Source organism: Zalophus californianus, chromosome 11 (genome assembly GCF_009762305.2).
Source record: "Zalophus californianus isolate mZalCal1 chromosome 11, mZalCal1.pri.v2, whole genome shotgun sequence".
NCBI lineage: Eukaryota > Metazoa > Chordata > Mammalia > Carnivora > Otariidae > Zalophus > Zalophus californianus.
In genome coordinates this window covers 101,276,974-101,304,543 of record NC_045605.1, presented here as the reverse complement: position 1 = coordinate 101,304,543, position 27,570 = coordinate 101,276,974, and the positions used below count along the sequence as shown (strand labels likewise).

Here is a 27,570-nt window from a genome sequence, read left to right as displayed (position 1 = left end):
TGTCAAACTTCCCTTCTTGGTTGTTTTACACAGAGGAGAGGAGACTCAAAATATCTTTCCTCTGAACCATCCTTTCTTTCCTGAGAATGGGAGAGCAAGTGCTAAGACTGTGATAATGTTGGGGTAGTGGGCACTTCAGAGTGAAAAGGCTCTGGGTTTAAATTCTATCTAATTCAGCCACACTGAGCCCCAGTGTCCTCCTCCATAATAGTGAGACTAAGAAATGCCCACACTGAGTCACTGGTGTGTTTAACCACAGCTTCAAAATGGGCAAGGGAGAGGGCACAGCTTATCCTTAAAAAAGAGGATCCTAACAACTCTAGTCACTCCATGCAAATATTTTCTTTTCTGCGTACATGTAAGAAAAGACACCAGATTCTGCAAATCAGACCACCTCCCTATCTTTCCTATCACCTTGCCCTCATTGCAGGTACTTGAGAATGGGAATGCAACATGCCCCTCCTGGGACCCGGTCTTTTGGTATCACACAGCTTTAGGATTGCAGAATTTTGGCAGGGCTGGTTGGAGCAAAGAGCAATCTGGTGTTTTGGAAAAATAAGTTCAGGTGGCACATGGCCAGCCTCTCACCCTATCAGAGCTAGCTCCCTCAACAAGAGTTACAGAGAAGAAGGGCTGCATCTCACAAGAGCTGACACTCAGACTTTTTTGCTTACATGCAAGGTCTGCTCAGTAATTTCTGAAGGAGACAAACCTAAACGCAGTCTGCAAAACCCTGCCGAACTGACAGCATCAGAGGGAAATTTCATCCTCTAGGAGTCTGCTCTTCTTCATTTGTTCCTGGGGACACCTGCAAGGATTGGTGTGGAGACAACTTTCCAGGTGGGGACTCATATTTAAAAAAAAAAAAGATAACCATTGCTTTATGACCTCATCTCCACTTAAGTGAGACAAATCAAAATGTGATCAGACTATGAGGGCAAATATACTTAAGGAAAAGGAATAATTTAAGAAACATGTATCTGGCACTTAGTTTGTGAAGGGTAACTTGTTATATAATATGAAAAATTCTTGCAGGTCTCTGATCTGAACGAATAAATGAATGAGGAGAGATTGGACACTTTCTGGAAGCAGGGGGTGAATGGAGCCCTTAATGTGTGGGGACTGCACATAATATCATATTTAATCCTTCTGGTTATATTACAAGGGAGGTAGTTTTTTTTCCCTGCATGTGACTGTTAAGAAGGTTGCGATACTTAAAGTCAGAAAAGCAAGAAGTAGATGAATACAAGCGTGTCTTGTCTGATTGAGCTTCACTATGTTGTGCTTTGCAGATAGTGTGTTTTTTCAAATTGAAGGTTTGAGGTGACCCACATCAAGCAAGTCTATGGGCACCATTTTCCAACAGCATTTGTTTCCTTTGTGTCTCTGTGTCACATTTTGGTAATTCTTACAGTATTTCAAACTTTTTCATTATTATATTTGTTACAGTGCTCTGTGATCAGTGATATTCGGTGTTACATTTGTAATTTTTTGGGGACGCCATGAACTGTGCACATATAAGATGATGAACTTCATCACTAAATGCTGTGTGTTCTGACTGCCCTTCTGATGTCTCTCTCCTTCTCCTTGGGCCTCTCTATTCCCTGAGACACAACAATAATAAGAATAATAAGAAAGCAAAACAACCTCATTGCTGATATAGAAAATTTTAGTTGTCCGGATAGAAGATTAAACCAGCCACAACATCCCCTTAAACCAAAGTCTAATCCAGAGCAAGGCCTCTCTTCAATTCTATGAAGGCTGATAGAGGTGAAGAAGCTTCAGAAGAAAAGTCTGAAGCTAGCAGAGGTTGGTTAATGAGGTTTGAGGAAAGAAGATGTCTCCATAACATCAAAGTGCAGGGTGAAGCAGCAAGTGCTGAGAGAGAATCTGCAGCAAGTTATCCACAAGATCTAGCTGTGATGTTAATGACGGTGGCCTCACTAAACAATAGATTTTCAATGTAGATGAAACAGCCTTCTATTGAAAGTTGCCGTCTAGGTATTTCATGGCTAGAGAGAAGTCAATGTCTGGCTTCAAAGCTTCAAAGGACAGGCTGACTCTCCTGTTAGGGATTAATGTAGCTGGTGACTTTAAGTTAAAGCCAGTGTTCATTTACATTCTGAAAATCCTAGGGCCCTTAAGAATTATGGTAAATTGGGAGGTCTGGGTGGCTCAGTCAGTTAAGCATCTGCCTTCAGATCAGGTCACGATCCCAGGATCCTGGGACCAAGCCCCATAGCAGGCTCCTTGCTCAGCGGGGAGCTTGCTTCTCCCTCTGCCTGCTGCTCCCCCTGCTTGTGCTCTAACATCCTCACGCTCTCTCTCTCTGACAAATAAATAAATAAAATCTTTGGGATGCCTGGATGGCTCAGTCAGTTAAGCGTTTGCCTTCATCTCAGTCATGATTCCTGGGGCCTGGGATGGAGTCCCGCATCAGGCTCCTTGCCCGATTTTTAGAATGTTACATAAGCTTCACTGATAGAAACGAGGTGGGGTTTGTGAGGATTGACTCCAATTTTGAAAAAAAAGTTCTACTATGGGTAAAATGCTGTCAAACAGCATCACATGCGGCAGGGAAAAGATGGCGGAGGAGTAGGGGACCCTATTCCAACTGGTCCCAGGAAATTGAGCTGGATATCTACCAGACTCTGAGGACCCACGAAATCAGCCTGAGATGTAAGAAGCTAGATCTGGATCTCTACAAACAGAAGATCGCCAGCAGTTGGTTTCGAGGTACAAAGCGGGGAGCCCTGATTCAGCGGGCAGATATCAGAGGATAAACGGCAGCGGGAGGGAGCCTGGCGGCGGGGATCCTACACCACTGGTGAGTGACAGCCTCCTGCTCTGGGGATAGGGCACAGACTTGCAGACCGGTAGTGGCAGGGAAAGGACTTTAGACGGAAACCGGAGCAGTGTGGCCATGCGTGTGAACTGGGGGCGGCTGGCAGTTTTAGAAGCACAAAGGGCAGAGATGTGCCCCAACCTGGAGGCAGGACTGAGAACACTGTGGAGGGGCGCACAACCCAGGACTGCAGTTTATAGCAGCATAGACAGAAACAGAGAGACTGTGGCCTGGAGAGCTCACTGAATAACAGACTGCAATCTCTCTGCTTTGAGGCAGAGGGTTGGAAACAGTCTCTTCTGCTCTGAGTCTTGGAAGAGACACAAAAACCTGCCAGGGAAAGCCGCCAGAGAACAAAAGCCCCAAAAAACCAGTTCCCACTGAGCCCATCCCCTGCAACAGGGGGACAGGGCAACACACATATAGACCAATGGAACAGAATAGAGAGCCCAGATATGGACCTTCAACTCTATGGTCAAATAATCTTCAACAAAGCAGGAAAAGATATGCAATGGAAAAAAGACAGTCTCTTCAATAAACAGTGCTGGGAAAATTGTACAGCCACATGCAAAATGAAACTCGACCATTCTCTAACACCATACACAAAGATAAACTCAAAATGGATGAAAGACCTTAATCTGAGACAGGAATCCATCAAAATCCTAGAGGAGAACATAGGCAGTAACCTCTTTGACATCGGCTACAGCAACTTCTTTCAAGATACATCTCCAAAAGCTAGTGAAACAAAAGCGAAAATGAGCTTTTGGGACTTCATCAAGATAAAAACCTTCTGCACAGCAAAGGAAACAGTCAACAAAACAAAGAGGCAAACCACAGAATGGGAGAAGATATTTGCAAATGACACTACAGACAAAGAGCTGATATCCAAAATCTGTAAAGAACTTCTCAAACTCAACACCCAAAAAACAAATAATCAAATCAAAAAATGGGTAGAAGACATGAACAGACACTTCTCCAAAGAAGACATACAAGTGGCTAACAGACACATGAAAAAATGTTCACCATCGTTAGCCGTCAGGGAAATTCAAATCAAAACCACATTGAGATACCACCTTACATCAGTTAGAATGGCAAAAATAGACAGGGCAAGAAACAACAAATGTTGGAGAGGCTGTGGAGAAAGGGGAACCCTCTTACACTGTTGGTAGAAATGCAAGGTGGTACAACCACTTTGGAAAACAGTGTGGAGGTTGCTCAAAAAATTAAAAATAGAGCTACCCTATGATCCAGCAAGTGCACTCCTGGGTACTTACCACAAAGACACAGACGTAGTGAAAAGAAGGGCCATATGCACCCCAATGTTCATAGCAGCAATGTCCACAATAGCCAAACTGTGGAAAGAGCCGAGATGCCCTTCAACAGATGAATGGATAAAGAAGATGTGGTCCATATAGACAATGGAATATTACTCAGCCATCAGAAAGGATGAATACCCAACTTTTACATCAGCATGGATGGGACTGGAGGCGATTATGCTAAGTGAAATAAGTCAAGCAGAGAAAGTCAATTATCATATGGTTTCACTTATTTGTGGAACATAAGGAATAGCAGGGAGGACATTAGGAGAAGGAAGGGAAAAATGAAGGGGGCGGGGAATCGGAGGAAGAGTTGAACCATGAGAGAATAGGGACTCCAAGAAACAAACAGGGTTTTAGAGGGGAGGGTGGTGGGGGGATGGGTTAGCCCCGTGATGGGTATTAAGGAGGGCATGTCCGGCGTGGAGCACTGGGTGTTATATGAAAACAATGGATCCTGGATCACTACATCAAAAACTAATGATGTATTGTATGGTGACTAACATAACATAATTAAATTAAATTAAAAAAAAAAGTAAGCACCTTCTAAGTCCATCTTACTCTAGCTCCTACCTGGACATGCAGCAGGAAGAAAGGTTTCCTCCTCCCCTTAGCAACAGCCCAGCCAATGAGCAAGGGTCACAACTCAGCCAATAAAAAGCCTCCAGACTTGAAACCCTTCCTTTCCTCCAATGGGCTTTTTGTTTAGAACAGCCTTCCCAACTTCTTTGTTCCTTCTATAAAAGAGTGTTTCTCTCCTTTGTTCTCCAGACCTGCCTACAATTTTCTATAGCTTCCTTATCCTGGATTGCAATTCCTTGCTATTCGCAAGTAAGCCATTTTTGATGGTAAAATAAATGAGTTTTATTTTTTAGGTTAACAGAGGAAACCAAGGCTCAGAAAGAGTAAGTAACTTCCCCAGTGTTACACAGCTTTTTCCTGGTGGAGTCAGGAGAATCACTAACGGCAAATGAATTTCAAAAGATATTATTTATACTTAAAAATGTGCTTGTTAATCTAAAGTGAAACTAATAGCTGGAATACACTGAAGTGTAAGCAAGCGAACTAAAAAATGTAGAAAGCACGTCCTGTGCTTTCTACCAGTCTGATCCTTCCTTGGAGTTGGTGAAGATTTTAGTGAAGGTCCCACGGATGAAGAGACACTAAGGGGGGACCTGGCCATTGGAAGAGAACTTACTACTCATCTTTCTGAATTGCCTCCAGCTTCTTCTCATTCCTGCTGTTTCTTGGTTCTCCCTCTAGGTTAAAGTATCTTCCACAATGTTCCCATTGCAAGGTGCCCAGATGCTGCAGACACTGGAGAAAGCCCTGAGAAAGAGCCTTCCTGAATCTTTAAAGGTGATAGTGGAAAATTCTGTGGGGCGGGGGGAGGTAAAGAATAGACACTTCCTGTGAAACAAGAAAAGAGCATCTGGTCTGTGACAGGTGGTAGTGGTGTTTTCTCTCACTGAGTTTGCATTACCTCTCAACAAGATATTTGCTATCATGTCTGTGTCAATGATGAGAAGATGGAGCTCAGGTGATTTACCTAATACCACATAAATAGTAAGTTCAGTGCTATGTTATGAACATAGGTATGCTTGGAACCTAACTGCCTTTTGCTTTGTGCTCTGTAGTTACAAAAGTGTTCCCCAGGGCTCCTGGGTGGCTCAATCGGTTAAGCATCTGCCTTCGGCTCGGGTCATGATCCCAGGGTCCTGGGATCGGGGCCCACGTCAGGCTCCCTGCTCAGTGGGGAATCTGCTTCTCTCTCTGCCCCTCCCCCTGCTCATGTTCTCTCTCACTCTCTCTCTCAGATAAACAGATGTGAAAAAAATAAAGTGCTCCCTTACTCCTTTCCAAAAAAACCATTCTGTAATAACATTGGAATTTTGTCCAGAGTTCTCTTCCAAAGTTCACTGAGACTACATATTAATGTTTAAATTATTCTCCTGAGAAGAACACTTCCTAGGTGAGAGGTTAACCATCATGTCCTCTCTAAAATTCATAAGAAGTCAGTTCCTATTTTGAATTAAAATTCTTAGCTTCACTGAATGACTGCACATCAGGCTATTTTGTGACTGACTCCCGGTATCTTCCTTAACCTAGTACAACTGATCAGAAATCTCAGGATTAAGTAAGATGTACACATAAATACCTACATCCAGAACTGTGCAAGAGCAACTCTAATGACATGCTCGGTTGGTGCTCTGGACTCTTTTTTTTTTTAAGATTTTTTTTCTACTAATCTTTTTTTTCTTTTTTAATTTTATTTTGTTATGTTAGTCACCATACAATACATCATTAGTTTTTGATGTAGTGTTCCACGATTCATTGTTTTCGTATAACACCCAGTGCTCCATGCAGTACGTGCCCTCAATACCCATCACCAGGCTAACCCATCCCCCCACCCCCCTCCCCTCTAAAACCCTCAGTTTGTTTCTCAGAGTCCATAGTCTCTCATGGTTCGTCTCTCCCTCTGATTTCCTCCCCTTCATTTAAAGATTTTATTTATTTATTTGAAGAGAGATAGCAAGAGCAGGAACACAAGCAGGGGGAGTGGGAGAGGGAGAAGCAGGCTTCCCACTGAGCAGGGAGCCCAACTTGGGGCTCGATCCCAGGACCCTGGGATCATGACCTGAGCTGAAAGCAGACACTTAATGACTGAGCCACCCAGGTGCCCCAGCTTGTGTTTTTCAGTAGCACCAAAGGGATAGGGTGCACTCCAGTGGAACCAAAATACAACTGTGTGTTTTTGTGTATTGTGTATGTGTGTTTAGAGGACAATTGTTTTTCCCTGAAAAAGAAATTTCTGTAGACATAGAAATTAGATTTTTACTGTTATAAGACATCCCTATAAGATGCATACATTTTAGATAAGATAAATGCATTTGCCTCCCTCACTCCCTCACTTCCTCACGGGTCTGTTACTCCCTTCTTTCAGTATAAAGGAGAAAAATATTAGCATTACTTTATTTGAAGATCACATGGCTTAATTTTTAATTATTAGAAACAAGTTTCACTATTCTTTAATTACTATGAAAAAAATGACTTTGAGCCACAGCTGACCCTTGAAGAACATGGGTTTGAACTATATGAGTTCACTTATATGTGGATTTTTTTCAATAAATACAGTACACTACTGTAAATGTATTTTCTCTTCCTTGTAATTTTATTAATAACATTTTCTTCTAACTTACTTTACTGTAACAATACAATATATAACATACAAAGTGCATCTTAATCGACTGTTCATATCATTGGTAGGGCTTGTGGTCAATTGTAGGTTACTCATAGTTAAGTTTGGGGGAAATTAAAAGTTATACACAGATTTCCACCATGCGGGGAATCGGTGTCCCTAACCCCCATGTTGTTCAAGGACTAACTGTGATCCAAAACTAAAGTCACCCACTTTCATAGTTTCTCACTAACATTAATCTCTTTACCTAATATTTAACTCCTTTCCCTTGGTAATCCTTAAGATCTAGGCAACCTTGCAGAGAGACAGTCAATTTTGGGGGAGGAGGTTGCATTAGTCAGACACTCTACCAACAGTTGCCTAAGATATTTTTATGGTGAGTAGCTATTTTATAAATTCTTCAGGTCACAAGTTTTTCTTTGTGCTTTAGTGTAGAATTTTGTCATTTAAATTTCTCTTTACCTCTTCTGTTAATTGGACCCCAAATATTTTGAGAAAACTCTTGGTACATCCCAAGTGTCCTTTCTTGGAATATCTCTGTGGTAGGATAAGGTGGCCCTCTTAGTGCCTCAATTTTCATGAAGGATTAGCATTCTCCTTTGGTTGCATATTAAAGATATACATTTCCCCCCAACTGAAATCTAGAATAGTTGTATGCCAGGTACTTTTAATGGATGTATAACCTAAAACTCAAAACTTACTTGAGTCTCAGTTGAGAAAAAGTCCAGCCATTCCTCTAAGTGTTAGATATTAAATATGTTGTAGTGCGGGGCACCTGGGTGGCTCAGTTGGTTAAGCGACTGCCTTCGGCTCAGATCATGATCCTGGAGTCCCGGGATCGAGTCCCACATCGGGCTCCCTGCTCGGCAGGGAGTCTGCTTCTCCCTCTGACCCTCTTCCCTCTCGTGCTCTCTATCTCTCATTCTCTCTCTCTTTCAAATAAATAAAATCCTTAAAAAAAAAAAATTCTTTGGGCGCCTGGGTGGCTCAGTTGGTTAGGCCACTGCCTTCGGCTCAGGTCATGATCCTGGAGTCCCGGGATCGAGTCCCGCATCGGGCTCCCTGCTCGGCAACGAGTCTGCTTCTCCCTCTGACCCTCCCCCCTCTCATGTGCTCTTTCTCTCAAATAAATAAATAAAATCTAATAAATAAATAAATAAATAAATAAATAAATAAATATGTTGTAGTGCTTGTGTCAACTCCAGTTGAGTCAACTTAGAGTAGCTGCCTGGTATGTTCTGAATTTAGCAGGAAAAAAGAAAAAAAATTTTTATTTAATTAGGCCATGGGAATAACAAAGAGTAAGAGTTCTACATGTTTTCAGGTCCCATAATGGATAATTTTGTAGTGCAAATTAACTTTACAGGCCCCAACTGCAAATGTGTAAAAAGATAACATCTATATTTTGCCAAACTATACTGAATTTCTATATCAAGACTCCACTTATGGTTGAAAGCAAAATAAATTTAGATAAACTCAGTCAACTGAGATTTTTTAAAAAGATTTATTTATTTATTTTAGAGAGAGAGAGAGCATGCTCAAGCAAGGGTAGGAACAGAGGGAGAGGGAGAGAGAGAGAGAGAGAGAGAAGCAGACTCCCCACTGAGTGCAGACCCTGATGCAGGGCTTGATCCCATGACCCTAAGATCATGACCTGAGCCAAAACCAAGAGTCAGATGCTTAACCGACTGAGCCACCCAGGCACTCCTCAACTGAGTTTTTTTCCCTTCTCTTTCTCCCTGGTCTAACATCAATAATTTATGTGGGGTGGAGAGCAGGGGGGAATTATGCTGGTATAGTCCTTGGTCATCATCTATCCATGGTGGAAATTATTAAAGTATACACCATCTTTTTGACCTCGGGCACTTGCATATTTCCATGCTGGTATCTGCAGAGGCTTCATGTTTACAGTTGCCATGAGGCCCATGCTGGTATCCATGGCTGTATTCCCCAATCCCCAAACCACAAAAACACAGTGTCCACAGGCTAGGTCTCATTCATTCTCTCCCCCTCCTCCTACTCTCTCAACAGCTCGTATAACAGGATGAGGGTGGGGATCCAAGACTGGACCCCAATCCATGGGACCTCACAGCCTATTCTCTTGAGCACTTTGCTGTAGCCTCTGCTTGTTGGTGGAGGTTCATTTAATCTTTCCAGAGAATAATGTGGTCATTTATGTTAAGGAGTTTTAAACATGTGCATAATCTTTGAGCCAGCAACTACTCTTCTGGATATTCTAAGAAAATAGGTGTCTGCACAAAGATTTCTGTGCAAGCATGTTCTATGAAGAATTATTTGTCAAAGTGAAAAGTTGGATATTGCTAAAATTACCACCAATATGCAAATAAATTGAATTGTGATACAGCCATATGATAGAATCCTATGCAGCCATCATAAAATAATTGAAAAATTTGCTGTTTATGAACAAAGAAATATGCCCACAATGCATTCAGTGGGGAAAAACACAATATAGCAGATCATTTTATGTTTGCAAAATTGTGTATTTCTATGTGTATGAATAGAAGAAAGTCTTGGAAGAGATATATTTAAATCCTAAAATGAAGAGTGGTATTCTTAAAATCATCAAATTTTATCTGTCCAAACATTTTACTGTATGCGGGAGTGATTTATATTGGATGGGGAGAAAAAGCTCTCCTCATTAGAGGGTAAAAAAAAAAAATGTAGTACATGGAGATTGTTTGACCTAGATGCCTATTTGGCCTTATTCCAACATAAAATTCCATGATTTCATAGAAATAATCCTTGTCTGGATCAAAGAAGGCACTTTACCATCCCTTCCTAACAAGCCAACTCTCTCTCCCTTACTTGGGATGCTGTAGGTTTATGGGACTGTCTTCCACATAAACCAGGGAAATCCATTCAAGCTGAAGGCCCTGGTGGACAAGTGGCCTGATTTTACAACAGTGGTTATCCGCCCTCAGGAGGAGGTAAGGTGCCAGATGTGAAATGAATATGCCTCTGTGTTCATTTTTGCTGTGTGCCTACCATGGAGCTGGTAGTGTGGCAGCCCCAGGGGATACAGACATGAATTGTGTGATGGTGGGCAAGTCTCTGTCTTCAAGGAGCTCGTAGCCTAGAAGAAAAAATCAATAAGCAAATAAAACAACACGGTGTGAAGTGTGCAAGAACAGAAGATGTACAACACAGAAGTAGCCCAGGTGAAAGCTGATTCAACTATGGAGGTTGGAGATGGAGGTTACAGGATAAGGTCAGAGATACTTCCTGTTGGGAGGTTTCATCTGCACTGGATTTTGTGCATATTTTGTAGATAGTGTTAGGCTGACAAGAAAAAGAGGCCATTCTAACCAGAGAAAACGCCAAGGGTCAAGATAGGAAGGTGTGAGACAGAACGATGAAGTAGAACGATTATTAAAAGTAAATTTATAAAACTATAATTTCATATGCATTTTGGGGAAACATTTAAAGATTTATTTCTATTTTAGAGATAGAGAGAGAGCATAAGTCAGGGGAGGAGCAGAGGGAGAGGGAGAGAATCTCGAGCCGACTCCGCACTAAGCGTGAAACCTGATGCAGGGCTAGATTTTACAACCCTGAGATCATGACCTGAGCCAAAACCAAGAGTTGGACACTTAACCAACTGTACCACCCAGATGCCCACATTTTGGGGAAACACTTAAAAACTAGAGAAACTAAACAGTTAATACATTCCAGACAAAAATTCCTAAGCTTATCTTTAAACACCCAGTAAAATCATAAATTTATAAAAATACAAATATTATATCTTTCATAGAAATAAAATTATTTGAAAACCACTAAATTAAATAATATATAAAGAAATTTGTATTAGTAATAAAAACTGAACTGAGATAAAATTATTTAATCTTTTATGTTAAACGTGATCTTAAGGAACAAAATGTATTAGTGGGTATCCTTGCTTACTTGTCAGTGTATTTTTGGGCACATTTTCCAATTATTTTTTAAGAAGCTTTCTAATTCTGCACTGAGCTGTGGTGATATTTTCCTATGCCTCCCTTTGCCCAGTAATCCCATCGGTTATCAGAAGGAGTTAAGATGATGGAAGAGTAGGGGGACCCTAAGTTTCTCTCATCCCTCGAATACAACTAGATACTTATCAAATCATTCTAAACACCCAAGAAAACAATCCAAGATCTGAAAAAACAAATACAAGTCTACAAGTAGAAAAGCAACCACTGTTTGGAAGGTAAGAGGTACAGAGACTTGAATCTGGGGTGATACAGGTGAGGATACAGAGGCAGGGAGAGAGCCTGCTTAAGGAGACTATTGCAAAGTATTATAAGCAGTGGAGTGCAGCATTGGAACTTTTAGTAGTCGGCTACAGTGGGGGATGTGCTTGGCTTAACGGTGCTCAGTTGGTGAAGCGGCTCAGGTGGCGAATTGGGGCAGAATCCCAGGTGTGACAGCATGGTCTCAGGATCCCCTGGGTTGCAAGAAGAGAGGCTGGTGCCTAAGTGCGGCAGAGTTTCCAGGTGTAGGAACGGGGAAAACAGCTGAGAACAGTGAGTGTAGGTGCTGGCTTTCTGCTCTGTGTTGCTATAAACTGCAAATGGCTGCGTGGTTGTGTGAAGCTTTCTTGCAAACAGGTCCAGCAAAAAGCAGAAGCATATTGAGACCCTCCCTGGGAGGAACAGCGCAGGTCTCCACCACAGGAGTCCCTAAAATTTGCGGAGTTTTGAAACTCAGCCATGTGCCTGAGATAAAAATGCTTGGATACGTGTAGGGTGAACACAGAATCCTGACAAAAGCCAAGGAGACAACAGTGATTGATTGCTTTTCTCTGAGGGCTCACGGCTGAGTGGGCGCCAAGACTTTTCAGCTCCAGGGCTAGAGAGCCTGGCTCCCCCATTTTCATCCCCCCGCTTCAGTGCTGAAAGCCTTCCCGGAGCAAAACAGCACCACCTAGTGGAGTCTGGAGCTGCTTACACTGAGCTCTGCCTCTGCACGCTGGAGGTGCATTTCCACTAGGACAAGTCCTCCTAAGAAGCAGCTCAAGTGGTGCCTCCCACCAGCACAAACAACTCGCTCACATCAAGTTAACTGATCATAGAGGCCTGCAAAGCTTCAGCTATTGGGGAAAACAGTATACAGCATTCTTTGTATTTTTATCCTTTAGTCATTTAGTATTATTTTTTCAATTATTTTTTATTCTTTTTTTATTTTTATACATACTTTACATCTTTATTGTTTCATTTTTTGTTTCCTTTCATTGTATTGTATTTTATATATATACATATTATATATATGTATATATCATTGTACTGTGTTTTATATATATACACATATATGTATATATATTATATACATATATATTTTCTTTCTTTCTTATTTTGGGATCTAGTTTTTTAACAAGCATACCAAAACACACCCAGGACCAAGGGGGTCTTTTCATTGTTGTTGTTGTTGTTGTTTCTTTCTTCTTTTCTTTTCTGGACAAAATGATAAGACAGAAAAATTCACCCCAAAATAAAGAACAGGAGATAGTACTCACAGCCAGGGATTTAATCAATATGGATATAAGTAAGATGTCCAAGCTAGAATTTAAAACAACGATTATAAAGACACTACCTGGGCTTGAAAAAAGCATAGAAGACACTGGAGAATCCCTTACTATAGACATAAAAGAACTAAAATCTAGTCAGGCCAAAATTAAAAACTGCTATTACTGAGATGAAGCCCCAAGTACAGGCCATAAAAATGAGTATGAATGAAGCAAAAGAAAGAATCAGTAATACAGAAGATGAAATGATGGAAAATAAGGAAGCTGAAAAGAGAGAGAAAGAAAAGCATTAGATCATGAAGACAGACTTAGGGAACTCAGCAATTCCACAGAACAAAACAGTATCTGTATTATAGTGGTCCCAGAAGAAGAAGAGAGGGGGAAGGGGGCAGAAGGTTAATTTGAACAAATTACAGCTGAGAATTTTCCTAACTTGGGAAAGGAAACAGGCATCTAAGTACAAGAAGCACAGAGAACTCCTTTCAAAATCAACAAAAATAAGTCAACACGTTGACATATTATAGTGAAACTTGCATATTACAAAGATAAAGAGAAAATTCTGAAAGCAGCTGGGGACAAGAGGTCCTTAACCTACAAGGGTAGATACATAAGGCTGGCAGAAGACCTGTCCACAGAGACCTGGCAGTCCAGAAAGGCCTGGCATGATATATTCAATGTGCTAAATGGGAAAAATATGCAGCCAAGAATACTATATCCAGCAAGGCTGTCACTCAGAATAGAAGGAGAGATAAAGAGTTTCCAAGACAAACAAAAACTAAAGGAATTCATGAACACTAAACGAGCCCCGCAAGGAATATTTAAGGGAACCCTTTGAGCAGAAAGAGAGACCAAGAGTAATAAAGACTAGAAAGGAACAGAGACACTCTACAGGAACAGTGACTTTACACGTACTACAATGGCACTAAATTCATATCTTTCAATAATTACTCTGAATGTAAATGGACTAAATGCTCCAATCAAAAGATATAGGGTATCATAATGTATAAAAAAAAAGACCCCTGCAACAAACAATCCAAAATTTGTATGGAACCAGAAAAGATCCCGAATAGCCAGAGGAATGTTGAAAAAGAAAACGAAAACTGGAGGCATCCCAATCCTGGACTTCAAACTATATTAGAAAGCTGTCATCATCAAGACAGTATGGTACTGGCACAAAAACAGACACATAGACCAATGGAACAGAATAGAGAGCCCAGAAATGGACCCTCAACCCTATGGTCAAGTAAACTTCAGCAAAGCAGGAAAGAATATCTGATGGAAAAAAGACAGTCTCTTCAATAAATTGAGCTGGGATAATTGGACAGTCACATGGAGAAGAATGAAACTGGACCAATTTCTTACACCATACACAAAAATAAACTTAAAATGGATGAAAAACCTCAATGTGAGACAGGAATCCATCCAAATCCTAGAGGAGAACACAGGCAGCAACCTCTCTGACCTCTGCCACATCAACTTCTGGCTAGACACATCTCCAAAGGCAAGGGAAACAAAAGCAAAAATGAACCATTGGGACTTCATCAGGATAAAAAGCTTTTGCACAGCAAAGGAAACAATCAATAAAACTGCAACCTACAGAATGGGAGAAGATATTCACAAATGACATATCTGATAACAGGCTAGTATCCAAAATCTATAAAGAACTAAGCACAAACTCAACACCTAAAAAACAAAAAATCCAGTCAAGAAATGGGCAGAATTCCTGCTCAGCAGGGAGCCTGCTTCTCCCTCTGCCCCTCCCCCTGCTTGTGCCCTCTTTCTCTCTCTCTGTCAAATAAATAAAATCTTAAAAAAAAAAGAAAGAAAGAAATGGGCAGAAGACATGAACAGACATTTCTCCACAGAACACATACAAATGGCCAACAGACACATGAAAAAATGTTCCACCTCACTCAGTATCAGGGAAATACAAATCAAAACCTCAATGAGATACCACCTCACACCAGTCAGAATGGCTAAACTTAACAATGCAGGAAACAACATATGTTGGTGAGGATGCTGAGAAAGGGGAACCCTCTTACACTGTTGGTGGGAATGCAAACTGGTGCAGCCACTCTGGAAAACAGTATGGAAGTTCTTAAAAAGAGTTAAATATAGTGTTACCTTGCCACCCAGCAATTGCACTCCTAGGTATTTATCCGAAGGATACAAACAGTGATTCGATGGGGCACCTGCACCCCAATGTTTATAGCAGCAATGTCTACAGTAGCCAAAATATGGGAAGAGCCCAGATGTCCACTGACAGATGAATGGATAATGAAGATGTGGTGTATATGTACAATGGAATATTACTCAGTCATCAAAAAGAATGAAATCTTGCCACTTGCAATGACATGGATGGAACTGGAGGATATTATGCTCAGCAAAATAAGTCAGTTAGAGAAAGACAAGTACCATATGGTTTCACTCATATGTGGAATTTAAACTGGTACAGCCACTGTGGAAAACAGTAAGGACATTCCTCAAAAAACTAAAAATAGAAATACCATTAATCCAATAATTGCATTACTGGATATTTACCCAAAGAAAAGGAAAACACAAATATGAAAAGACAGATGCACCCTGATGTCTATAGCAGCATTATTTATAATAGCCAAGATAGGGAAGTAACCCAAGTGTCCATCGATAGAAGAATGGATAAAAAAATTTAGTGTTTGTGGAGTATTACTCAGCCATAAAAAGAATGATATCTTGCCATTTGTGACAGCATGGATGGACCTAAAGGGTATAATGCTAAGTGAAATAAGTCAGACAGAGAAAGACAAATGCCATATGATTTCCCTCATATGTGGAATCTAAAAAACAAACAAGCAAAAAACAAAAATCAGAAACAAGGGGCGCCTGAGTGGCTCACTCAGTTAAGCACCTGTCTTGGGCTCAGGTCATGATCCCAGGGGCCTGCGATCGAGCCCCGCATCAGGCTCCCTGCTGAGTGGGGAGCCTGCTTCTCCCTCTCCCTCTGCCTGCTGCTTTCCCTGCTTATACACACTCTCTGTCAAAAATAAATAAAAATCTTTAAAAAAAAATCAGGAACAAATCCATAAATACGGAGAACAAACTGATGATTCCCGAAAGGGAAGAGGGTGGAGGGATGGGCAAAATGGGTGAAGGGGAGTGGGAGGGACAGGCTTCCTGTTAGGGCATGAATAAGTCATGCGGATACAAGCTACAGCATAGGGAACTCAGTCAGTGGGCGTGGAAGAGCCTTGTATGTGAGAGACGGTAGCTCTACTTGTGGTGAGCACAGCATAGACTACAGACTTGTTGGATCCCTATGTTGTACACCTGAAACTAATGTAACATTGTGTGTCAACTACACTTCAATTTTAAAAATTCACAGTAGAGTGGAATTTAGAAAAAAGTATTGCAACCATGAAACATGAAGAATTTATTTTATTCCCCTTTTCCCAATGACAATAGGAGATGATAGATGATTTTGATCATTACACCAATACTTACCAAATCTACTCCAAGGACCTCAAGAACTGTCAGGAATTCCTTGGCTCACCAGAAGTCATCAACTGGAAACAGCATTTGCAGATCCAAAGTAAGAGAAATGGGATGTGTGCAGACTCACTTCTCTGTCCTGAACAATTTTCCCTATGAGTCATATCTCCTACCCCCGGAGCTCCAGACCCTCAGCCTACTGCCAAATTTTTAACTCACTTGTAAAGGGAGGAAAAAATACCCTCAAAGCTTGCAAAGAATGGGTTTTATAAGGAACCACAGTATAATTTCTTGATAGCCAAGGATTTATGGCATATTTTGCAGACATATCCAGGATCCCTTTGAATGACTGGATACCAAAGCAGAGCTTCCCCTAGGGCCTTCCATTCCTGGAATAAGAATGACAACTTGTGCCATAAAGCTCCTCCCAGATCATGAAGGGCAACTGTCATGGTTGTGGACATGCCCCCAGAGTCAGACTCCCTAGAACGGCATCTGCCTGTTACTTGCTATGTGATTCTAGTCACATGACTTAACCTCTCTGAGACTATGACTTTCATATACAAAAATGAGGATAGTGATAGTTTCTAGAACACAGGGGCATTGAAGATTAAATGAAATCTTGAATATGAATCTCTTATTACAATACCTGGATGGGTCTGTTAACTTTTGATGTGTAGCAAACCACATAATTCTGTGAATCAAGTGTGGGCTGGTCTCACTTGAGTTTGCTCATGCAGTTGCAGTCAATTGGTGGGTGGACTATGGGCTGATTGCTGCAGCATAGCCTCAGTCACATGTCGGAATGATGGTTCTGGCCATCAGGGTTGGCTGCTATGGTGATGGCATGTTAGGAGCCCGTGACTTCCGCAGGCTAGCTGAGGCCTATTCATATGATATTGGTTTCAAGGTAATCGAGACCACAAGGAGAGGGCTAGCCCCAGTGTTCAAGCATTTTTAAGTTTTTCCCCCGCATCAAATTTATTTTTCCCCACTGGCAAAAGCAAATCATATGGCCAAGGTTAGATGCAGTGCAGGAGAGGACTACTCCAGGAAATGGATACAAGGACATGTGGGCAAATGTAGGCCATTCCTGCAACAATGTACTACGCTGAGAACACAGTAAGTGCACAATGGACACTGACTACTATTTTTCTAAAACACTTCTCTCCTTTCATTATCAAAACTACATGATTATGAAGTCCAGAAAACTTGGTTCCAGTCTTGCTTTGCCACTAATGGCTTAATGAATTTCCGGGCCCATTTTCACGTATGTAAAATGGGGGAAATTTCACAAATCCTGCAGCAGCACTGAGCCTAGTTCTCTGTAAATCCCAGACACTTTCTATTCCACTGGAACGCTTCTCCACAGAATGTTCTTAAACCACCGTCTCTCCTTATAATGCCATCTAGGTTCACAGCCCAGCCTGAATGAGGTGATAGAAAATCTTGCAGCCTCTCAATCTGTCCAAGTCAAGCAAACACAGTGCTTTCTCTATATGATGGCTAAAGCAGTAAAGAAACTGGTTCCTTCCCTGCTGGACATAAAGAAGTTGTCACCCAGCGGTGGCAAACCCAAGGCTATGTGAGTTTGCTACAAGTCACTCTGCATTACTCGCAAACCCCACTGTGATGTAGCCTCCCGTTTTCTTTCCCTGCTTCCTCTCTGGCCCATCTGCAATCAACATTCTTCAAGGCAGCCAGAGTAATTAAAAAAAAAAAAAAAATGTAACGCAGACCATGTTCTTCCTCTGCTGAAAATACTCCACCATTTCCTCTCTCATCTGGAATATATCAAACTTCTGCCCGCTTCTTTGATCTATCCTGTTCTTCCTGCATGCTTGCTCCAACAACAGTGGCCTTTTTCTGTCCTTCTGTCACCGCAAGCTCACCAATACTCAGGGACTTTGCATCTGCTATTTCCCCTGACTACTCTGTCTCTCGAGACAATAGAGGTAAGAACAAACACAAACCTCCATTCTCATAGATTTTGTTTTTCTCCTGGACCCCCAATAGCAACCAAGAGATGTTTAAATTCTCCTCCCTGGATGTTACCCACGCTCCCTTGGTGAATAAATTCTGGCATTTCGGTGGCAATGAGAGGAGCCAGAGATTCATCGAGCGCTGCATCCGGACCTTCCCCACCTTCTGCCTGCTGGGGCCCCAGGGGACCCCTGTGTCCTGGGACCTGATGGACCAGACAGGCGAGATGCGGATGGCGGGGACCGTGCCTGAGTACCGGGACCAAGGCCTTATCTCTCACATCATCTATTCCCAGACCCAGGCTCTAGACAAACTCGGCTTCCCCCTGTATTCTCACACAGACAAGAATAACAAAATTATGCAGAAGATGTGTTACAGGCTGCATTACGTCCCCATGCCCTGTGACTGGAACCAGTGGTACTGTGTGCCTCTGTAAAGCAGCCCTGAACATAAGACCATGTCAGATGGGCCTGGGCCTGGGTGGACAGAGGGAAATAAGAAATTGTAAATGTAACCATCACTAAAGGAATGCCACTATTTGGGCTCTGGGGAAGCATCATGATTGGTCAACACAACCACCCTGGTCCCTGCACACAAATTGCAGGTGGGCCTCTTTAGATTTATCAGTATGAAACAGCCCCAGGTATTCCCGATGTGGCCCCTACATAACTGAGCCCCCCACACACACACTTCTGGGATCTCTGTGACACTCGTTCATCAGCTATATGTTGCCCCAAATCACTTCTCCCAGAATTCCTAGGACATGGATTAGTAGAGCTTTGACAAATTTTTCAGGGAGGGGTAATATTTTCTGGGCATTATGATTTATTCCTCTTCCTTTCTTTGGCTGTTTCCTTAGTTATCAGCGAGTGTATTCTGCTCATTAGGTTTGTAGAGATTATCTTATCCTCTGATTGCTGCTTTAGAAGTACGTTAAATACATACAAATATATATATGAGATGTTAGGTTAAACATAGTTACACATGATGTAGCAGAGAGAGTTAATAAGAAAAAGAGATATGTTAGCCTGTCCTCACTCCCACACTTTCCTAAACCCACCTGAACCCAAAACAATAAAGAGATTTTGTGTTTTACTGCATAAGGTGAAATGAAGTGGTTCGTGATGGGGAGAGCATGGGTGAGTTTATGGAGAGAGGGAAGTGGGAGCAACCAGGGAGTAGTTGAGAAGAGACAGAAGATGATAGGGAGGGTATGGATATGTATTGCCCCACTTGTCCTCAGCACGTTATTTCAGGATGCCTGAATTCTATGAAGTTCATGGGAGAATCCGGTTGGGAGTGTGGCAGGTTATTCTTCCTGGTAGGGACAGGTGAGCTGGGAGGGTTCCTTTGCCCCAGCAAATCACCTGGATTAAGAACCTGTTTCCTTCTGGTCCACCTAAGCCTGGCATTAGGCTATGGAATTGGGGATGAAGTGCCCCACCCACCCACACACACAGAAATGGACTGAGGTTTAATTTCTTGGCCAGTCAGTGTTTCTCAACCTTAGCACACTGGACATTTTAGGCTGGACAATTCTCTGACTGTCCTGTGCTTTTGTAGAATGCTTAGCAGGACCCCTGGCCTCTACCCACTAATGCCAGTAGCATCCTCCATCCTAGTTTTGACAACTAAAAATGTCTCCAGATATTGAGTGTGCACTGCAGGCAAAGTCACCTGTGACTGAGAGACACTGGTCTAGAGAAAGGATTCTCAAACTTGAGCCTGCATCAGAATCACAGACTGTGATTTAACTGTCAGGGCTGTTAAAACACAGGCTGTAGCCTAACTCCTAGATTTCTGATTCAGTAGATTTTGGGTAGAGCCCCAGAATTTAAATTTCTAACAAGTTTCCAGGTGATCCTGATGCTGCTGGTCCACGAACCAGGCTTTGATAACCACTGGTTTAGAGAAATAATAGAATATATTATGTCCTAAAGCCATAGATGAAAATTCATATTGCACACTACTTAGGCATATTGTTTTACTTCTGTAGGTATAATGTAAATTTACATTCAAATTGATAATATTATTTCATTATTAAGGAAGGCACGTGTTGCAATGCGCACTGGGTGTTATAGGCAAACAATAAGTCATGGAACACTACGTTAAAAACTAATGATGTACAGTAGGGTGACTAACATAACATAATAAAAAAATTTTAAAAAAATAAATTGCTAAAGCTTCTAAAACATTGTCATTAAACAGTGCAATAGGCAGACACCACATTATACTTTCATTACTTCCCCATAAAACCTGCTCACTAGAGAATGATTTTTTAATAAAGGAAAAGAATATCTTCAGCTATTGAACACTGTTCCATGGAAAAACACAGACCTTTGGGTGCTAAGAGTTGCCCAGGATGACCATTTACCAGGGCTGTTGGAAATCTGACCTGACGGATCTTTTGTAGTCAGGCTTCTGGTATGGAATGAATAAGTCATGGGAATAAAAGGTACATCCTAGGGAATATTGTCAATGATACTGTAGTAGTGCTGAATGGTGACAGGCGGTAGCTGTGTTTGTGGTGAGAACAGCATAAGGTATAGAGATGTTGAACCACTATCCTGTACATCTGAAACTAATGTAACAGGATGTGTCACCTCTAGTCAATTTAAAAAAATGAAAAAAAATAAAAGCAGGTAATTCTGGAAAAAGAAATCTAAAAAAGACTGCCCTGGGCCCTCACTGTAAAAGATTCTATCGGGTTTTCCTGATAGCCAATATAGCTGTAAGCTTACACAAAGGCTTATCCCCAGATGAAAAGAATTGGAAGAATTCACCCATTAAAAGTTGTAAAGGCAGTTTTTCCAGGGAACCTCTGAAAGCAGATAGTATGCAGAAGATGACTGCCTGAAAACAAGCAAAACAAAAACAAAACCAGAAATCCAGATAAATTTCTCAGCTTCCACTAAAGACCACAGAAACAAGATTCTACTAATAGTCCCATTTTCCTTCACATGTTTATATCCTTTCTTGTTTTGATTTTTTATTGTATTATCCTTTTTTCCAGTTTAAAGTTATCCAATTCTGATTTTCTGTCAAATATTCCCCTTAACTGCTAATTAACTTCTTTAGGTTCTTTTTTTATTTTGAGAGAGAGAGAGAGAGAACACAGCAGGAGAGGAGCAGAAGAACAAAGAGAGAGAGAATCTTAAGCAGGCTCCAGCCCAGTCTGGAGCCCAAGGTAGGGCTCGAGATCGAGACCTGAACCAAAATCAAGAGTCCGACACTTAACCAACTGAGTCACCTGGGCACCCCAACTTCTTTAGGTTCTAAGGACAATTCCATCTTAATTCTATAATTTATTTCTTTCAAGCTATTGCTAATGCAGTCAACTTAAAGAATTTCTACACAGGGCCGCTCCTGGGGAAAACCCCACAAATAATGAACATATATTCAACTGATGCTATTGAATTTAATTTTGAACAATGATATTCTGGTCAACAACTAGGCTTTAGGAAGATTAGAAAGATACTATTGATAAACATTCATGGAATGTTTGCGGGAACAACACTTTTGTAAAGTTTTGTCAACAAGAATTGACCAAATTTGATAAAACTTATCAAATATTATCACTCAATCTTAACCACATGAATCACTCCAACACTCGGTCATACTAGCTTTTTGTGAGCTTTCAGAGGTATTTTCTTGGTAGTAATACTGCAAATCAGATCCCAAAGACTCAAATATTTGCTTTTTTTAAAAAAAAAGATTTATTTGAGAAAGCGAGTGAGTAGGGGGTTAGTGGCAGAGGGAGAGAATCTGCAAGCAGACACCCCCCTGAGCATAGAGCCCCACGTGGGACTTGATCCCACGACCCATGAGATCACAACCTGAGCTGAAACTAAGAGTGGGATGCTTAACTGACTGAGCCACCCAGGCACCCCCACAAGGACTCAAACATTTGAAACCTTGAGTTATCCTAACAAAGCAATACAAGGTTCAAAATTCTTAGACATAGAAAGAAGTTTAAAGATGGTACCATACTGTTACATTAATCTTACCAATAATTATACTCTTTTTGTACAATATATAGAAGAAGGAAATGTCCTTGTGCTGTAAAGATGGACATATAAAATATTCCTGAGAATCAGAAACTGTTTGTTCATAGTAAAACCAAGATATACAAAACCCACAGCATTAGCAAATTTAAACATACCTCACAAAAGTCTCTTGTCTTCCTATCCTCTAAGGGAATCACATTCTTTTATGCCATGCCAGGACTGTGGGAATCTTAGGCCATTCCAGTGTATCTCTCCCCCAGCTCCCTCAGTGGACCGTGCGTCATTTCAAAGAGTCTGAAAGTGTCAAGTACACCTGGAATTATACCTGCTAGCTGATGAGACACCTCTTGAGAACTGGAACTGGACAGCCCAAGGTGGTCATCTATTACTGTGCTTCCAATTATCTCTCATAACAAATAACACTCGTCAAGCCGTATAGCAATAGCAAACTAGCTTATGTACTTCAGCCCACAGGGTTAGGGGTACTACAATAGGCTTGGATTTTCTTTGGCCAGCTGCTGGGAATCTGTGCCATTGCAAACACACTGGATTAACACCAAAGGTGAGTTGGAACAATCTAGTCTAAGATAAATAAAATCCTACCTGACTTCAAACGACTTCTTCCTCTCCTAAGTTAGTTCCCTTATGAGATGGAGACAACTTCAATACTTTTATCTGTTTTCAAGTTACTTCATGTCTGCTAAGATATCTGGTTACATTTGGATAATGTTTTAACATGATTTTGCTTTTCTTCAATACCAGGAATCTCAAATTAAGGCAAAGGTTTATCTAACTTTGTGACTTGAACATTTCCACTTACATATAATGAGCTGGTTAGGAATAGTCGCCTTGAGTCAACACTGATGAGGAATTTGATGAGGACGTTTAACAGGAAAAGCACACACAGTTATCTGGACTGTGTACGACTGTGCTGTAGGACAACATATCATCTCTTTTTTATATTCTTCTCTTCGTTGCATCATTTTTCTCTTTATTAGCATAATCATATCAAAAAGGGGCTGGATCTCCAACCACAGGGAAAAGTATTTCACTCAGTATTTTGAGAGACACATTTACATAGGCAACCTAACCTACATTAGGGTAATTTTGTTTTGTTTTGTTTCACTTAAGAAACACAATATAGGGGCGCATGGATGGCTCAGTCGTTGGGCGTCTGCCTTTGGCTCAGGTCATGATCCTGGGGTCCTGGGATCGAGCCCCACATCAGTCTCCCTGCTCTGCGGAGAGCCTCCTTCTCCCTCTCCCTCTCCCACTCCCCCTGCTTGTATTCCTGCTCTCGCTCTCTCTCTCTGTCAAATAAATAAATAAAATCTTCAAAAAAAAAAAGAAAAGAAACACAATATATATTTTATATTCATCAGGAACTTGCCTAAGCATTTCACTAATGCTAACCTATTTAATTAAAAAAAAACAATTAGTAACAGTGGGTAGTATTATTAACTCCACCTACATAAGAGGAAACTAAAGCATAGAGAGATTAGATAACTGGCCAAAGACACACAACTGGTAAATGGTAGCCTCAGGATCCAAACCCTGGGATACAACCAGAATTCCAAACTTGCAGAACCAGTTCTCTGAACCCTTGACCCAGAGGGAGAAACTGAATGCCTCTGGTTCCTATACCAACTAATAGAAACTTATCCACACCTCCAGCTTTTTAAAAGGTCTAGGTCTACATTAAGAGCTTCAGCTTAGTGATTTTTGTAGAAAATTTATTGGGACTTCATCAACATAAAAAGATTCTGCACAGCAAAGGAAACAGTCAACAAAACTAAAAGGCAACCTACGGAATGGGAGAAGATATTTGCAAATGACTTATCAGATAAAGGCTAGTATCCAAGATCTGTAAAAAACTTATCAAACTCAACACCCAAAAAACAAATAATCCAGTCAAGAAATGGGCAGAAGACATGAACAGACATTTCTCTAAAGAAGACATACAAATGGCCAACAGACACATGAAAAAATGCTCAACATCCCTCAGCATCAGGGAAACACAAATCAAAACCACAGTGAGATACCACCCCACACCAGTCAGAATGGCTAAAATTAACAAGACAGGAAACAATAAATGTTGGTGAGGATGCGGAGAAAGGGGAACCCTCCTACACTGTTGGTGGGAATGCAAGCTGGTGCAGCCCACTCTGGAAAACAGTATAGAGGTTCCCAAGAAGTTAAAAATAGAGCTACCCCTGCCATCCTATGTGTGTCTGAATGCCCGTTGGTATCGTGGGGTTGGATCTACACGGCTAACCTGGGATGTGGGGAGATCTGTGTCTGATATCTGTGAGGGGTTTGGCCACCTGCCCGGGTTTCTGCATGTCTGCACGGTTGTGTGCGTGTGAGGGATATCCTACGACCTAGCAATTGCACTACTAGGGATTTACCCGAAAGATAGAAATGTAGTGATCTGAAGGGGCACCTGCACCCCAATGTTTATAGCAGCAATATCCACAATAGCCAAACTGTGGAAGGAGCCAAGATGTCCATCACCAGATGAATGGATAAAGATGTGGTATATACAATGGAATATTATTCAGCCATCAGAAAGGATGAATACTTACCATTTACATTGACGTGGATGAAACTGGAGGGTATTATGCTGAGTAAAATAAGTCAATCAGAGAAAGACAATTATCATATGGTTTCACTCATATGTGGAATTTAAGAAACAAAACAGAGGATCATAGGGGAAGGGAGGGAAAACTGAGTGGGAAGTCATCAGACAGGGAGAAAAACCATGAGAGATTCTTAACTATAGGAAACAAACTGAGGGTTGCTGGAGGGGATGTGGGTAGGGGGATGGGTTAATTGGGTGATGGGCATTAAGGAGGGCACGTGATATGATGAGCACTGGGTGTTATACACAACTGATAAATTATTGAACTCTACATCTAAAACTAACAATGTATTATATATTGGCTAATTGAATTTAAATTAAAAAAACACATTTTACAGGTCCTAGCTGTACATGCCAGGACAAAGGGAATTTCATATTCTGGAAAAGCCTGCTGCTTCTCTTTTGTTCCTGGGGACCTCTCTGTGTGGAGACAATTTTTCAGGTGAGTGTTCATCTCACTGGAGAGAATCACTGCTTTGTGATGCCTCCTCCTTCCTATTCTCCTACAACAAGGTGGGGAAAAGCAAATGCTCTTGTTGGTTTTGGATAGGAAGTGCTGAGTTTCTTTTTTTTTTTTTTTAAGATTTTATTTATTTATTTGACAGAGAGAGACACAGCGAGAGAGGGAACACAAGCAGGGAGGAGTGGGAGAGGGAGAAGCAGGCTTCCCGCTGAACGGGGAGCCTGATACACGGCTCGATCCCAGGACCCTGGGACCATGACCTGAGCCGAAGGCAGATACTTAATGACTGAGCCACCCAAGCACCCCTCTTTTATTAAAATTTTTTATTGTTATGTTAATCACCATACATTACACCATTAGTTTTTGATGTAGTGTTCCATGATTCATTTTTTGTGTATAACACCCAGTGCTCCATGCAGAATGTGCCGTCTTTATTACCCATCACGAGGCTAACCCATCCTCCCAACCCCCTCCCCTCTAGAACCCTCAGTTTGTTTTTCAGAGTCCATAGTCTCTCATGCTTCAACTCCCTCTCTGATTTCCCCCCCTTCATTCTGCCCCTCCTGTATCTTCTTTTTTTTTTAACCTATATTGTATTATTTGTTTCAGAGGTACAGATCTGTGATTCAACAGTCTTGCACAATTCACAGCGCTCACCATAGCACATACCATCTGCAGTGTCTATCACCCAGCCACCCCATCCCTCCCACCCCCCACCACTCCAGCAACCCTCAGTTTGTTTCCTGAGATCAAAAATTCCTCATATCCATGAGGTCATATGATACATGTCTTTCTCTGATTGACTTATTTCGCTCAGCATAACACCCTCCAGTTCCATCGACGTCATTGCAAATGGTAAGATCTCATTCCTTTTGATGGCTGCATAATATTCCATTGTGTATATATACCACTTCTTCTTTATCCATTCATCTGTCGATGGACATCTTGGCTCTTTCCACAGTTTGGCTATTGTGGACATTGCTGCTATAAACATCAGGGTGCACATACCCCTTCAGATCCCAACATTCATATCTTTGGGGTAAATACCCAGTAGTACAATTGCTGGGTCATAGGGTAGGTCTATTTTCAACTTTTTGAGGAACCTCCATACTGTTTTCCAGAGTGGCTGCACCAACTTGCATTCCCACCAACAGTGTAGGAGGGTTCCCCTCTCTCCGCATTCCTGCCAACATCTGTTGTTTCCTGACTTGTCAATTTTAGCCATTCTGACTGGTGTGAGGTGATATCTCATTGAGGTTTTGATTTGGATTTCCCTGATGCCAGGCGCCCCTCTTTACTGACACTTACACCAGAGGAAAGGCAATCTATTCAATTTGAAAAATAATGCATCTGTACCTACAATGTACCCAGCAGATATACTGTGGAAAATATTCTTGGAAGGACAAAGTCAGGTTTCCTGTCTGAAAAGATAAATGGTATGGAAGGATTTTGGAAAGGCAGTGAGTGAATGGAGAGGTAATAACATTTGTAAGGAAGGATGCTTATCCAAGTAACATTTATTTCACACTTGTAGTATAAGGATACTACAAGGGCAATATTCTATTTACTCCTTTAGGAAACATTCTAAAGGTGGCAGCTTGTTCCTTGGATAAATGTTAAGCAGGAGAGAGAAGTACAGTTGATCCTTGAACAACACAGGGGTTAAGGGCACTGACCCCCCCCCCCACATAGTCAAAAATCCACATATAACTTCTGATTCCCCAAAACTTAACTACTAATAGCCTACTGTTGGCTGGAAGTCTTACCAATAACATAAACAATTCACCTATAATTTATATATGTATAATATACTGTATTCTTAGAATAAAGTAAGCTAGAGAAAAAGAATGTTATTAAGAAAAAATAAAGCTGATCAATTCTTGAGTTGGCTAACAGGGGGGAGCAACCAACTACAAAGGGAAATTCAGGGACATTAGGGATGAAGGAAATGTTATAGATCTTAAGTGTGATGATGGTTTCATGGGCATATACATGTGTCAAACCTGTAGAGCTGTACACTTATGCATTTAACCACACCTCTTTAAGTTTTTCAGCAGTAAAGTTTCTTTAAAAAGATACAACCACAGCTATAAAGATGCTGACAAAGACTCTCCTTTCCTCAAACCAATA

The 27,570-nt window shown here is 41.3% G+C and overlaps 1 protein-coding gene and 1 long non-coding RNA gene across 2 annotated transcripts in view; one reads left to right on the top strand and one right to left on the bottom strand.

Moving 5' to 3' along the window:
* The window catches only part of LOC113915070, a 153,213-nt gene that overhangs the window by 108,508 nt on the left and 17,135 nt on the right, over positions 1 to 27,570 (bottom strand). The gene's annotated exons all lie outside the window — the stretch shown is intronic.
* LOC113915065 (glycine N-acyltransferase-like) lies at positions 645 to 19,423 on the top strand. The gene is made up of 6 exons (XM_027580772.2): positions 645 to 840; positions 5,425 to 5,520; positions 10,201 to 10,308; positions 16,320 to 16,446; positions 17,760 to 17,931; positions 18,363 to 19,423. Exons 2-6 carry the CDS (start codon positions 5,443 to 5,445, stop codon positions 18,763 to 18,765), a joined length of 888 nt encoding a protein of 295 aa, XP_027436573.2. The 5' UTR covers positions 645 to 840; positions 5,425 to 5,442; the 3' UTR covers positions 18,766 to 19,423.

What these genes read in the sequence shown, in the direction of transcription:
- LOC113915065 (XM_027580772.2), top strand. Translation starts at nt 5,443, where the DNA reads ATGTTCCCATTGCAAGGTGCCCAGATGCTGCAGACACTGGAGAAAGCC. An exon ending in GCCTTCCTGAATCTTTAAAG is followed by an intron (nt 5,521 to 10,200) that starts GTGATAGTGGAA and finishes GGGATGCTGTAG; the next exon opens with GTTTATGGGACTGTCTTCCA. An exon ending in ACAGCATTTGCAGATCCAAA is followed by an intron (nt 16,447 to 17,759) that starts GTAAGAGAAATG and finishes AATGCCATCTAG; the next exon opens with GTTCACAGCCCAGCCTGAAT.